The 13,115-nt window shown below is 25.3% G+C and overlaps 1 protein-coding gene across 29 annotated transcripts in view; it reads right to left on the bottom strand.

Annotated features, from left to right (window-relative positions):
* The window catches only part of LOC126904078 (uncharacterized), a 52,774-nt gene extending 47,971 nt beyond the window's left edge, over positions 1 to 4,803 (bottom strand). For 5 of the 29 annotated variants that reach the window (XM_050682757.1, XM_050682737.1, XM_050682735.1 and 2 more), the window contains exons 1-5: positions 4,665 to 4,803; positions 4,346 to 4,408; positions 2,303 to 2,329; positions 2,097 to 2,120; positions 1,727 to 1,750 (exon numbers count right to left, since the gene is read on the bottom strand). In XM_050682757.1, the coding sequence (XP_050538714.1) occupies positions 1,727 to 1,750; positions 2,097 to 2,120; positions 2,303 to 2,329; positions 4,346 to 4,408; positions 4,665 to 4,713 (187 nt within the window). In that variant the 5' untranslated portion in view covers positions 4,714 to 4,803. Of the gene's footprint in view, positions 1 to 318; positions 889 to 983; positions 1,141 to 1,412; positions 1,437 to 1,726; positions 1,751 to 2,096; positions 2,121 to 2,302; positions 2,330 to 4,345; positions 4,409 to 4,664 lie in introns of those variants that run through there. The other 24 variants (XM_050682760.1, XM_050682752.1, XM_050682748.1 and 21 more) reach the window with 13 other exon arrangements.
* Positions 4,804 to 13,115: the final 8,312 nt, after the last annotated feature.

The following is a 13,115-nucleotide window of genomic DNA, read 5'->3' as shown; positions in this document are numbered from 1 at the left end:
TTGCCATAGTTTGTTCAATGCTGAATTAGGATAATGTCTAGTAAGTATTATATTTAATAACTTTTAATTATGTAAAGAAGTATCATAATTTAGTTGTAGGGAATGTGCATAGGAAGAGTTTTGAGTGTTCTATTCAAACCAAACATTATTTTATATAAAATAATTAATTATTTTCGTATTTCGCGACAAAAAATAATTACAAATAAATAATAATACAATAAACATCTTCACTAAGAATCTTAAAAAATTAATAAAATAAAAAAAAACATAAAATCTTTGCATTACATCGATTTATTGATAATACAAACAATGAATATTTTTTTTTGTTACTTTTACATTTTTGTTTAATAAGTTTTTTATTCATCGATGAAACATTACACATTGATAAGCAACAAACCAATAAATCTTAAACTACATAGTTAAAAAATTTTTGTGTAAATGTTTTACATGAAAACTATTTTAGGAAATCTATAAATAATTACGTATATACGAAATCAAGGTAATTCTTTCGTATATTTAATTCGTATTGTATATAAGTTTTTTGGAATTCTTTATAAAATGCCCATAGCATAATAGATTCTAAATGATTTAACTCTTGTTTATAATGATTTTTGTACACATCAATTTCTGAAATTTCGCCAGACAAAAGTTTCCCTTTTAGTTCCGCGATATATATACGATCCTCATCAGTTATAATATGATGTTTAATGTCCAACAGCAAAGATTTAGCAGGTTCTTGGCAACGTCGAAGGTACCAAAAACGTGCCATAAATTCCTCGTCAGTCATGCCATTCCGAATTTTAGACTTTAAATTATTTGTTTCGTTTTCAGTGAGGACACGTAATCGGAACGGGCTTTGTTTTTCAAATTCATGATCTGTCAAAGTATCTAAAAATATAGAATTTTTAAAAATTAGTCATTTATCATTTTTCCAAAATAGTGTAAATTAAAGAGTTAACTTAAATACATATGATTAATGTTACCTACATAAGTTTTCAAAATTTTCAATCTTTCGAATACAAAAAGGACAATCTACGTCACCTCTTGAGAATTTATTTGCGCAATAGTTTCCTACAATGTGACCACAGGGGGAGATGGTAACTGAGTTTGTCTCTTGTTGGCAAATATGACATAATAAATCTATACAAACACTGCATGTTAAAAGTATTTAGGTAATTTGGATTATTAAAGTTAAACCAAATATCTCTTTGATATTGATGATTGAATTGACAATAGTTGTTATCATTAGTTAATTTTTTACGACTGTAAATAATAAAAGTTATGACATTTTAACCGGAAATCGGTAATGAAATATGTTACTATTATCTAAATAAATTTTGATATCACCAAAATAATTTATTCATCAAATTTATTGTAATTAAATAAATAAATATATGCATATTTTCCATTACCTTCTGAATTATTTACTGTATTATCTATAAATTAAACAGTTAATAAATTTCACTATTATCATATACATGACTACTTTAGTTTATATTTTATTCCTTAAACGGAAAAATATGTATTAAATTGGCTTATAAAATAGAANATTATTATATGCATAACTACTTTATTTCATATTTTATTCCTTAAACGGAAAAATATGTATTAAATTAGCTTATAAAATAGAAAATGATGTAAACTTTCTCATCCTTAGGTACCAAAATAAATTATTTATTATATTTATTGCAATTAAATGAATAAATACATGTATATTTTCCATTACCTTCTGAAGTATTTACTGCATTATCTATTAATTAAACATTTAATAAATTGCACTATTATCATATACATGACTACTTTATTTTATATTTTATTCCTTAAACGGAAAAATATGTATTAAATTGGCTTATAAAATAGAAAATGATGTAAACTTTCTCGTTCACACTCCAACTTCCTTAGGTACCAAAAATAGAACTATTTATAAAAAAATTTAGCCATCTAAACATTTTTTATCAAATATGTTAATGATATGGTTTTTATTGTAAATTTGCAGGCTAATTAATGTTTGCAAGTGTATGAAAATCACAGTTCTATAGAGCTACAAATTAGTCTTTTAATAAATTTGATTAGATAAATAAATATACGTATGTTACCATTTGATATATCTGCTGGATCGTCTATAAATTTAACAGTTAAAAAATGTTAATTAACGATAAAATGATAATTAATTTTTAATACAAATTTAGAAACGATTGTATGGTAACAGTAAAATAAAAAATCATAATTTAATTTAAATTATTTATTTTATCATTTATATAATATAACTTATATATATATATAGTAATAAATTTCTAATTACTGTTTATTGTATCTTCATTTGGGTCACCTGAAAATGAAATTATTAGGTAAAATTGATATTATATTATAAATGTCAAAATATATATTAATATGTTTGATTCTTAAAGATTATTAATGATGCTGGTCATCACTGTTTTAGGATCGTTCTCGATCTGAGCTTAATATTCTGCTTACGAAATTCTTTTGATACATATTTCGCTCATAAAAAGTCGAGAGAGGCAATTTAAACAATTTGAGGGATAATCTATATTAGTGGTAAATTTCATGCAAATTTAAGATTTTAAATTCATTTGCAGAAGTCAAAAAAGATCGTAGAAGCTTAACTTTACCATCTTATCCCGCCTTACCATAAGTTTAAAATAATATTAATAATTTAAATATCTTTTAAATAAATTAATAGTGAATAAAATAACAATAAGTGGTAAGTTTTTTAAAATGAACCATAATAATACGTATAGTGTTTTATAAATTAAAATTACAAAATTATAACATAGATTGAGTGATATACAGTTTAGTTATTATTTTAAAATTAATTTCATTTTAACTGTTATAGTAATTATCAGAAACATTTTCGTAAAATAGTATTCCTTTATAAGAGTTTACCATGTGTATAAATACATTTGTTTTAAATATAAATGGAGTAGAAAAGGTCTAAAACAAAAGTCTTATTTTATTATAAAGTCTTATTCATTTTTACAATGATTCAATGATTATTTCGTTTTAACATATTGTTAACAGTTTTCACATTTTTCAGACTACGTTAATGCACATTTTTATATATTTTTAAATTTTAAAATAATCGTTCTTTTATTGGTTTTTATTTTTTTTTAAATTTTTGATGGGTCGGTAACAATTTAAGTTTAGTACATATCGAGTTACAAGCATCTTAATACAATGAGTGGATACTGGTCCTAGTGTGTATAAATAACACATACTCCCTTCGCGCTACATATCCATTATTCTCAGATTAACTCCAATACTTACCAAGAAGTATAAAATATTGAATAACTAAAAGTTGTTAACAATTCTTCGGAAAGAGACGTTAAATTAATAGAGGGTTTATATAATATCATTACAAGAGATGAAACACAAAAATAATTCTTACTACAGACGTGTATTTTCTTATAATTATATTTTACTTTAAAATTGACTTACTATTTTATATTGTATCGGACAATTAAATATTACAGATATAGATATCCTTAGGCGACAAAAAGAACATTTACAATTACTATGACATTGTAAGCTTATTTAATTTATTTAAAACACCTTTAATTTAAACATTACTCTCATTATTGTAATTATTGTCATTAAAGTAAAAAAAAAAAAAATTAATTTAGCTTATTTTATTTATTAGTTTAGCTTCGATGCGAAGCTGAGATGGTACTCTATTAATAATCTAAATAATTATATTATTAATACTTTTGAAATATTTTTCCGAAAAATATAATGTTTTCGTCATTTTCTTTAGTTTGAAAAGGTCAATATAAGCAAAATTATATATGTTTACTTAAAAATAAATAAAGATATTCCAAAGTTTTAGTTATACACAACTGTTTTTTTAAATTAATATTTAACAATTTTTACCAAATGTTACTTATATCTGATTTTTTTAATTTTACAAAAAACTTTTGACCATACAAAAATTTATACGACACTTTAAAATTGAAATTTTTACAATATCATTAAAGTTTGAGTTTAGAGTGTTCCGTGTTAATCATCATGCCATATAAAATTCAAATTTTGTAAATTTTTTTTCAAACTTATAAGAAAAATTCCCAGTTATCATTACTCAAATTTAAAACTTCAATATTACGTAGTTCGTATTCTCAGTAAAACTTACAATACTAAATAATTCCATATCAAATTCACACAAAACTGAACTGATTAAGAAATGTTCTCATAACTGACTAAATTAATTTATATACCTAATTATTTATGATACTTATTTTACAAAATTGTATAAATTGTAAATTTTAATGCAATAATTAAAATGTTTGAAAAAATAAAAGAATAACTGGATATTAAAGTTATTTTTAATTACATATTGGTGTTATGTTTACAAAAACATCCTCCATAAAACACCATCCATTCATTTGTGATTGATCTGTAAAATAATTGAATTTATTTTATGATTAAATTATTTAAAAATGTTTGTAAGAATAAAAGAATGAGGTTATTCAAATTAAGTTTTTAATTTGTTATTTTATGTGAAGGCTTTTATTTTGATAATATTAATGTAGCAGTGTTATATATTTTTTTGTGTCTAACTATACTAATTTATCTATTATTAATTATTAAATATTTCCAATACATAAATAGCAACATATGTAATAAAGTTATTAGAGAAAAACATACTGTACCAATAAAACTCAACAGAACACTAGTAAAATACAATGTAAATTTAATCATCTTCTAGTATTATAAAATAATTATTATTGCTTTACTAAAATGAATATATTGTTTCCTTGAATAAAATAAAAGACTACTACTTATTAATTTAACGTCATTAAACTTGAATTTATATATGTTTTAAGATAACTGTTTTTGTAAATTTAAAACATTATGTCATTCTTTGTATAAAGTTAAGAATAAATAAAATTATTAAGTGTCGCATAGTTTCTAAAAATACAGGGTACTTATAACCTATAAACTAAAAATATGTTAGAAATGAGTATCTTACAAATTTTTTTTTTTTTATTTAATTTACATTATTTTTGTGGATCATTATTTAATAATTCATTTAATTACCACATAATGATTTATATATTAAATTATGAATATTAAAACATAATAGCTCTTTTATTATTTACCCAAATTATTGGAAAATGCAGATATTACACTTTTTTTTTGTACATTTAAAAATTAAATTATTTGCTTATTGAGTTACTAACTAAATGATGTACAATAAAAATGAATAGAGATCTTCTGATCATAGAATTCAGACACCAAGGTCCGGAAGGAATAGATCCAAGGCTACTCAGGTCGTCATTCAGCGAAAAAAAATTGTGGAAAGACTAAACAGATTTTAGAATAGGGACATGGAAATAGAGTTTTGTGAATAACAGGAACTGATAGTAACAGATACATACCTTGAAGTCTCGCTATGGAGAACATGGAAAACGCCTGGAGATTTGGTATCAAATAGATATCATACTCATAAAAACTAGGTTCAGAAATCAAATCAAATCTAGCTATGCCTACTCAGAATATGACATCAAAGGTGACCATAATCTTGTGACGGCATATTTCAACATCAAATTTAAGAAAAAAACTAAAGTAATAAAAAATATGAAATGGTGCATTAGAAAACTAAAAAACCAAAATATAACAAAAGGATTCAAAAGGAATTTAGATGAATTTGATATTGGAAAAAAAACTGGGATAGTATGAAGATGGATATAATTAGAATTGCAGAAAAAAAATATGAAAATATGTAGTTTTTTTAATTACATACCCAAGTATTATATATACGACATTTTCGCTAAAAACATTTTTTTATTAAAAACGATTAGTTCTATAAATTAAATTCTATAATTTTTTCTATAAATAATATATTTTGTAAGATAAGTGACAAAAATTGTAAAACTACTTTTACAGTCGAATTTTTAACCCTCTTGCAAAACGCGTTATTGTCACTCAATTTCAATCAAATATTGTATAAATTAATTTTTAAACTAATAAATCTATTTCAGTGAGTATATTGAATGAATTTCAAAAATTTATTTTTAAGAACTGCCCTAATATGTATGTAAAAATTAAAAAACCCAGCGCAGTGGTGACATGGCATAGTTGGATCAAGTATAATGTTGTGAACTGGCTTTTTGCTGCCTAATTGTAATTGTGTAAATTAATAGTATATATATTAATCATGGGAACGGAAACCTCTTTTGTCTTGTATATAAAGTATTTACCAGGCAAGCATCTAGTCTTTCTAGAACATTCGATGCTTGCTCAGCCCTTTTCAATGTATTGGGCCTACAGCCGCCGCCGCCTAAGGCGACGCGCCAGTAGTAGTCAGCTACTAGTTCAAGAGTCATATAGTTCATAGGGTCGAACCTGGACGACTCTCCACTGAATCACTTTCACTGAATCTTTTGTTAATTTGCTCACTAAATCTTTTATGTTAATTTGCTCACTGAATCTTTTATGTTAACTTGTTCACTGAATCTTTTATATTAATTAAGTATCAACTCATTAAAGTCAATTATAAGTGTAAATGTATTTTTAAATATAATAAATAGCAACTAATTATCAAACGCATTATCTTTTCATTTTGTCTACCGTACCAACGCGGTCACAACAATAATGATATCTGACAGTGATTAAAATCATTATAAAAAAAAACGCTTCGATGCAAATCTTTAGATAGTGTTTAATTTTAAAAAATTGGTGGATTATACCAAAAGCTTCATAAACTGCTAGTTCCTTATTAATATCCTGATTAAGATAAATTATGTCAAATGAAAAAGGGATTATTAAAAAATAGAATTTCCCATAAAAAAATTATACTGATCAATACACTTTTCAATAAGTTATATCATTATAAAGTTAAAAATGTAAAAAATAAAATCGAGAATTTTCACACAATAATAGCATTTGGTAGCTATTTTCACCATGAAGATAAGATAAAGTCCGAAATTTTTTTTTTGCATAATAAAGAACATTACATTAGCTTTAATTTAAGATAGATATAAAAGTGTCAGACTTTCCGGAACACTTTAAAAAATTAAGTTAAAAAAGTAAATTTTTTGTGAAAAAGTTGTCATTTTGAATCCCCCCTTGTAGGCAGGTAAAAAGTCAGATTTATAATAAAATATACCAAATGATAGGTAAAAACATCATGCATCTAAAAAAAAAGAATTATATTGATCCATACATCTTTCAAAAAGTTATAGCATTATAAAGTTAAAAATATAAAAAAGAATTTTTTTACAAAAATCGTATTTTTTTTATTAAGTTTAATGTCTGTTTTCACCATGAAGATAAAATAAAGTCCGAAATTTTTTTTTACCATGATAAAGTATATTACATTAGCTTTAATTTAAGATATATATAAAAGTGTCAGATCTTCTGGAACACTTCCAAAAGTTAAGTTGAAAAAGTTCTATTTTCTATATGCATTTTTATGTTTTGAATCCCCCCTATATTAAGGGAAATGGTCCGATTTAAAAAAACAGTATGTCGAATGAAAGATCTATATAAATACTACTTCTCATAAAAAAATTGTAATGATTCATACATTTTTCAAAAAGTTATAGCATAATAAAGTTAAAAATGGAAAATACAAAATCGAAAATTTTCACACAAAAATAGCATTCGGTAGCCATTTTCACCATGAAGATAAGATAAAGTCCGAAATTTTTTTTTTTCATGATAAAGTATATTACATTAGCTTTAATTTAAGATATATATAAAAGTGTCAGACCTTCCGGAACATTTTCAAAATTTAAGTTAAAAAAATTAATTTTTTGTGAAAAAGTTGTCATTTTAAATCCCCCCTTGTGGGCAGGTTAAGGGTTAAATTTATGAAAAAAATATACCAAATGAAAGGTAATGATATTATGCATCTATATAAAAAAAAATTATATTGATATGTTCATTTTTGAAAAAGTTATGGCACTTTTAAGTCAAAAAAATTGAAAAAATATCGAAAATTAGCGATTTTTAAATTTGTAATTTTTTTGGAGGTTTCCCCCAGTTACGGGGAACGAGGAAATTTTTTTCAATTTTTAAGGGTAATGTCTTCGACTAGATACGATTTGTGATCTTTTGACGTATCATTGAAAGAAATCGGTTCGGTGAGAGCTGAGAAAAAGTGGTAACAGACACAAAAAAAAAAAAAAAAAAAAAAAAAAAAAAAAAAAAACATCTTAGTAAAACCAATACCTTCTCAGCTTCGCATCGAAGCTAATAACAATAATAATTTTCTTAATGTAATTATTATTTTAAAAGAAATCGAGTGGCTAGCGTTAAAATATTTGTCCTGAATAACAATGATACATCCAAAGATAATGATAATGAGTGCCCCAAGGTGTAAAAGTGTATTATTGACTTAACAAACCATACAATTTACAAAAGTAGTAATGTATTAAACAAGTTTTCACATATTTAAGTTAAAATTTATGATTTTTAAAATAAATCATTTTTATAAACAATACAGAGTGATCAGTTTGTAATAAACCACTTGATTACTCTCAGAATAAATGCAATATTGAAAAAAAACTTTTTTAATTACGTATAATTCTTGATTAATATAATGTATAATAATTATTTTTTTTAATAATTCTCTATAACTTAAATGACTATTAAATTAATTTTTTTCAATGACATCATAACACATGGGCTGAAAAGTCCAGGGCCTAACACATAGAGGGCGCTATTTTTTTGGAATTAATCTCATTTTTAGTTGGTACTAACCTACAAAAGTCAGCTGTTAAACTTTCATGACAATCTGTTCATTAGTGTGTGAGCTATTGTGCTAAGAGTGAAGCTACTTTTGTAAATTTCAAAAATGGATCAAAAACAATTTCGTGTATTAATTTTACATTGCTTCTTGATGGGAAAAAATACCGTTCAGGCAAAGAAATGGCTTGAGAATTGTTATGNTACCGTTCAAGCAAAGAAATGGCTTGAGAAGTGTTATTGGGACTCTGCTCCATCAGATACAACAATAAAACGTTGGTATTCTGAATTCAAACGTGGTCGTAGAGACACAGATGAGGCAGAACGCAGTGGACGTCCAAATGAGGCAGTAACCCCAGAAAATATTGAAAAAATTCACAAAATGTTCAAACGTAATAAACCGGAATTTTTGCGTCGATACATCACTATGGGTGAAACATGGATCCATCACTTCACTTCTGAATCAAAACAATCGTCATCTGAGTGGACAGCAGCCGGGGAACCTCGTCCAAAGCGCCCGAAAACACAACAGTCAGCTGGAAAGGTAATGGCCTCAGTATTTTGGGATAAGCAAGGTATAATATTCATCGACTACCTTGAGAAGGTAAATACCATTAACAGTCAATATTATATAGCGTTATTGGAGCGTTTAAAGGTCGAAATTACAAATAAACGACCGCATATGGCAAAAAAAAAAATTTTGTTTCATCAAGACAACGCACCGTGTCACAAATCAAAAAACACATTGGCAAAACTACACGAATTAAAGATCGAATTGCTTCCTCATCCACCATATTTTCCAGATTTGGCTCCCAGCGATTACTGGCTATTTGCAGATTGAAAAAAAATGCTCACTGGCAAGAAATTTCGCTCGAATAAAGAGGTTATCAGTGAAATGAGGCCTATTTTGAGGCAAAAGATAAATCATTCTACAAGAACGGCGCTGGAATGATTGTGTTGCTCTTGGTGGAGATTATGTTGATGAATAAAGTCAATTTTTAATGAAATAACCGTGTTTTCTTTGTTAGGCCCGGGACTGTTCAGCCCATGTGTTATATATGTATTTTATATATTTAACTAATAAATTTGACTGTATATATTTTATGTATACTTAATTTTAAGTATATTCAAGAGAATGTTGAACATTTTAAGCAAAATTGAGTTATATTTAATAATAATATAGTAATATTTAAGCATATTATGTTTAAAATACATCTTCGTATAATTGACATACTGTCATATTTTAGCACTTTTGTTACAAAAAATTTTGATTGATCCACAACAATTTTAGAACGAGTGCTTGTCTAATTACAAGGTTTTTAATAAATAAAATGAGTGTGTAATACAGGCAGAGTGCAGATAACCTGCACTTCATACCTAGTAGAATAGTCATTATTTTTAAACTTTCAGCATATTAAAGTAGGACCCTCACCACTTTTTTTATTATTGTTAGAAAGTAATTTCAGTTAAATTTGGTCATAGTTTTTCTATGGCTTCTAGAGAGTCTAAAAAAGACTTAGAAGATAGTTTTGTTGTTTTTTAAATTTAACTTAAGAAATACAGCATTTAGCGAAAATAGTATAAAAGTAAAATTGTGAAACGTAATATTTTTTAAAATATATGTATTTAATACACTTTTTTACTAGAGCTATTTCAATTAATTATAAGCAAATTATTTTTTTATGTATAATATTTTTTATATAAATAAAGAAAAAAATCAACTTTGCCCNCTAATTACAAGGTTTTTAATAAATAAAATGAGTGTGTAATACAGGCAGAGTGCAGATAACCCGCACTATATACCTAGTAGAATAGTCATTATTTTTAAACGTAATATTTTCTATAAAATATGTATTTAATACACTTTTTTACTAAAGCTATTTCAATTAATTATAAGCAAATTATTTTTTTATGTATAATATTTTTTATATAAATAAAGAAAAAAATCAACTTTGCCCATTTCATTATTATATCAAAATTCTACTAGCACTTCGCTAATTTGAATAAGATTATGATTTCAAATACTTTTTATTCGTGATATTTTTTCTTTAGCTATTGCAATATAATTTTTTTAATTTATTTATTCACGATCATGTTAAATCATATGTCATAAAACAAAAATATTACATCGTCCTTGTAAAAAGTGTACAAGTTCGATTTAAAACAAATATACATGTTCATTTAAATTATTTTCGAAAAATGACCATTTATATCCTTAAAACTTTTTATACATTTTATTTATTTATCAGCCTAAACATTATGTTCGGTACTTCAGAACTTTGATGCTATCAATAAGCTAAATGCGATGGAAAGAGTAGATTTTACGAAGAATAAGAATCTACATTTTCTTATTTTTACTTAAATCATTTGACAGAAGCTAATTAATAGGTTACATCGAGATTTAACTTATTGAATTTTATTATTTTATTTTAATTTTACCTTTTATTTATTCCTCTACCTCTTCATCCGTTGACATTCATTTCTATAACTGTTCTTGCAGCTACTGATTCCTCTCTTCTCATAACACGATCAAACCATCTAAGTCTATTTTCTGTCATCTTATCCTCGGTTGACGCTACACCTAAACTTCCTCTTATATGTTCAATCCTTATCCTATCTTCTCTAGTCCTTCCACTCATCCACCTAAGAATTCTAATTTCTATTACACTCATTCTCTTATTTACTATCTTGTCAACCGCCAAACACTTTAACTCATACATCATAGCTGGTTTCACTACAGTCTTATAGAACTTATCTTTCTGCCTCATTAGAATTCTCTTATCGCATAACATATCAAAGCTTCTCTCTACTAGAAGACCCCTAACTTAATACTGTGTCTTACATCCTCGTCAATACCGCCGTTCTTTTACACAACTGATCATTAATACTTAAAACTTTTCATCTCTCCTGTTTAATACTTGAAGATCTTGGTCAAAACCAAGTTAGACAATTGTTTTATTTCAACGTCAAAGTAAGTTATATTTACAGAATTACACATTGATTAGTATTTACTGTTCAAAAAGTGCTCCCGAGCTTAAAATTGATATTTTTAAACAGCAAAATCTCATGAATAATTTGTTCAATTTTAAAAGTATTTACGTTTTAAATAAAATTACCAAAACGAAAAAAAAAGTAATCGTTGCCATTTAAATTTCTTAGTTAGGGTAGATTTCTACTTTTTTACATTAGGGTTGAAATTTAATTTTAATCGTAAATAATGTNATTTCTTAGTTAGTGTAGATTTCTACTTTTTTACATTAGGGTTGAACTTTAATTTTAATCGTAAATAATGTATTTAATTATTAAATTGTTATAACTAATTATATTTTTATAAAATACAATTTATACATATATATTATATATATATACTTCGTGTATAATACATGTATATAACATTGGATATATAAAAAAATGTATTTATATCTCTGGACATAGACATATTGTAACTATAATTATTTTGAATTTTTGTGTATTGTAATAATACCACTACAATTAAATTTTCTATCGAATGCATGACGCAATACATAAGTCATACTTAAAAAAACCCAGCACAGGGGGGTCACGGCACAGTGATGACGTGGCATAGTTGGATCAAGTATAATGATATCTGACAGTGATTAAAATCACTATAAAAAAAAAAGGCTTCGATGCAAATCTTTAGATAGTGTTTAATTTTAAAAAATTGGTGGATTATTCCAAAAGCTTCATAAACTGCTAGTTCCTTATTAATATCCTGATTAAGACAAAGTATGTCNTCCTTATTAATATCCTGATTAAGATAAAATATGTCGAATGAAAAAGGGATTATTAAAAAATATTATTTCTCATAAAAAAATAATGTTAATGCATACACTTTTCAATATGTCATAGAATTATAAAATTAAAAATGTAAAAAATAAAATCCAGAATTTTCACACAATAATAGCATTTGGTAGCCATTTTCACCGTGAAGATAAAATAAAGTCCGAAATTTTTTTTTTCCATGATAAAGTATATTACATTAGCTTTAATTTAAGATATATATAAAAGTGTCAGACTTTCCGGAACACTTTCAAAATTTAAGTTGAAAAAGTCAATTTTTTGTGAAAAAGTTGTCATTTTGAATCCCCCCCTGTAGGCAGGTAAAAAGTCAGATTTATAAAAAAAATATACCAAATGATAGGTAAAGACATCATGCATCTACAAAAAAAAGAATTATATTGATCCATACATCTTTCGAGAAGTTATAGCATTATAAAGTTAAAAATATAAAAAAGAATTTTTTTACAAAAATCTTATTTTTTTTATTAAGTTTAATGTCTGTTTTCACCATGAAGATAAAATAAAGTCCGAAATTTTTTTTTTGCGTAATAAAGTAAATTACATTAGCTTTAATTTAAGATATATATTAAAGTGTCAGACTTTCCGGA

Source organism: Daktulosphaira vitifoliae, unplaced genomic scaffold, assembly GCF_025091365.1.
Source record: "Daktulosphaira vitifoliae isolate Bord-2020 unplaced genomic scaffold, ASM2509136v1 Scaffold_4, whole genome shotgun sequence".
Taxonomy (NCBI): Eukaryota; Metazoa; Arthropoda; class Insecta; order Hemiptera; family Phylloxeridae; genus Daktulosphaira; species Daktulosphaira vitifoliae.
The sequence above is the reverse complement of the archived record's forward strand: the minus strand, read 5'-3'. Positions and strand labels throughout refer to the sequence as shown.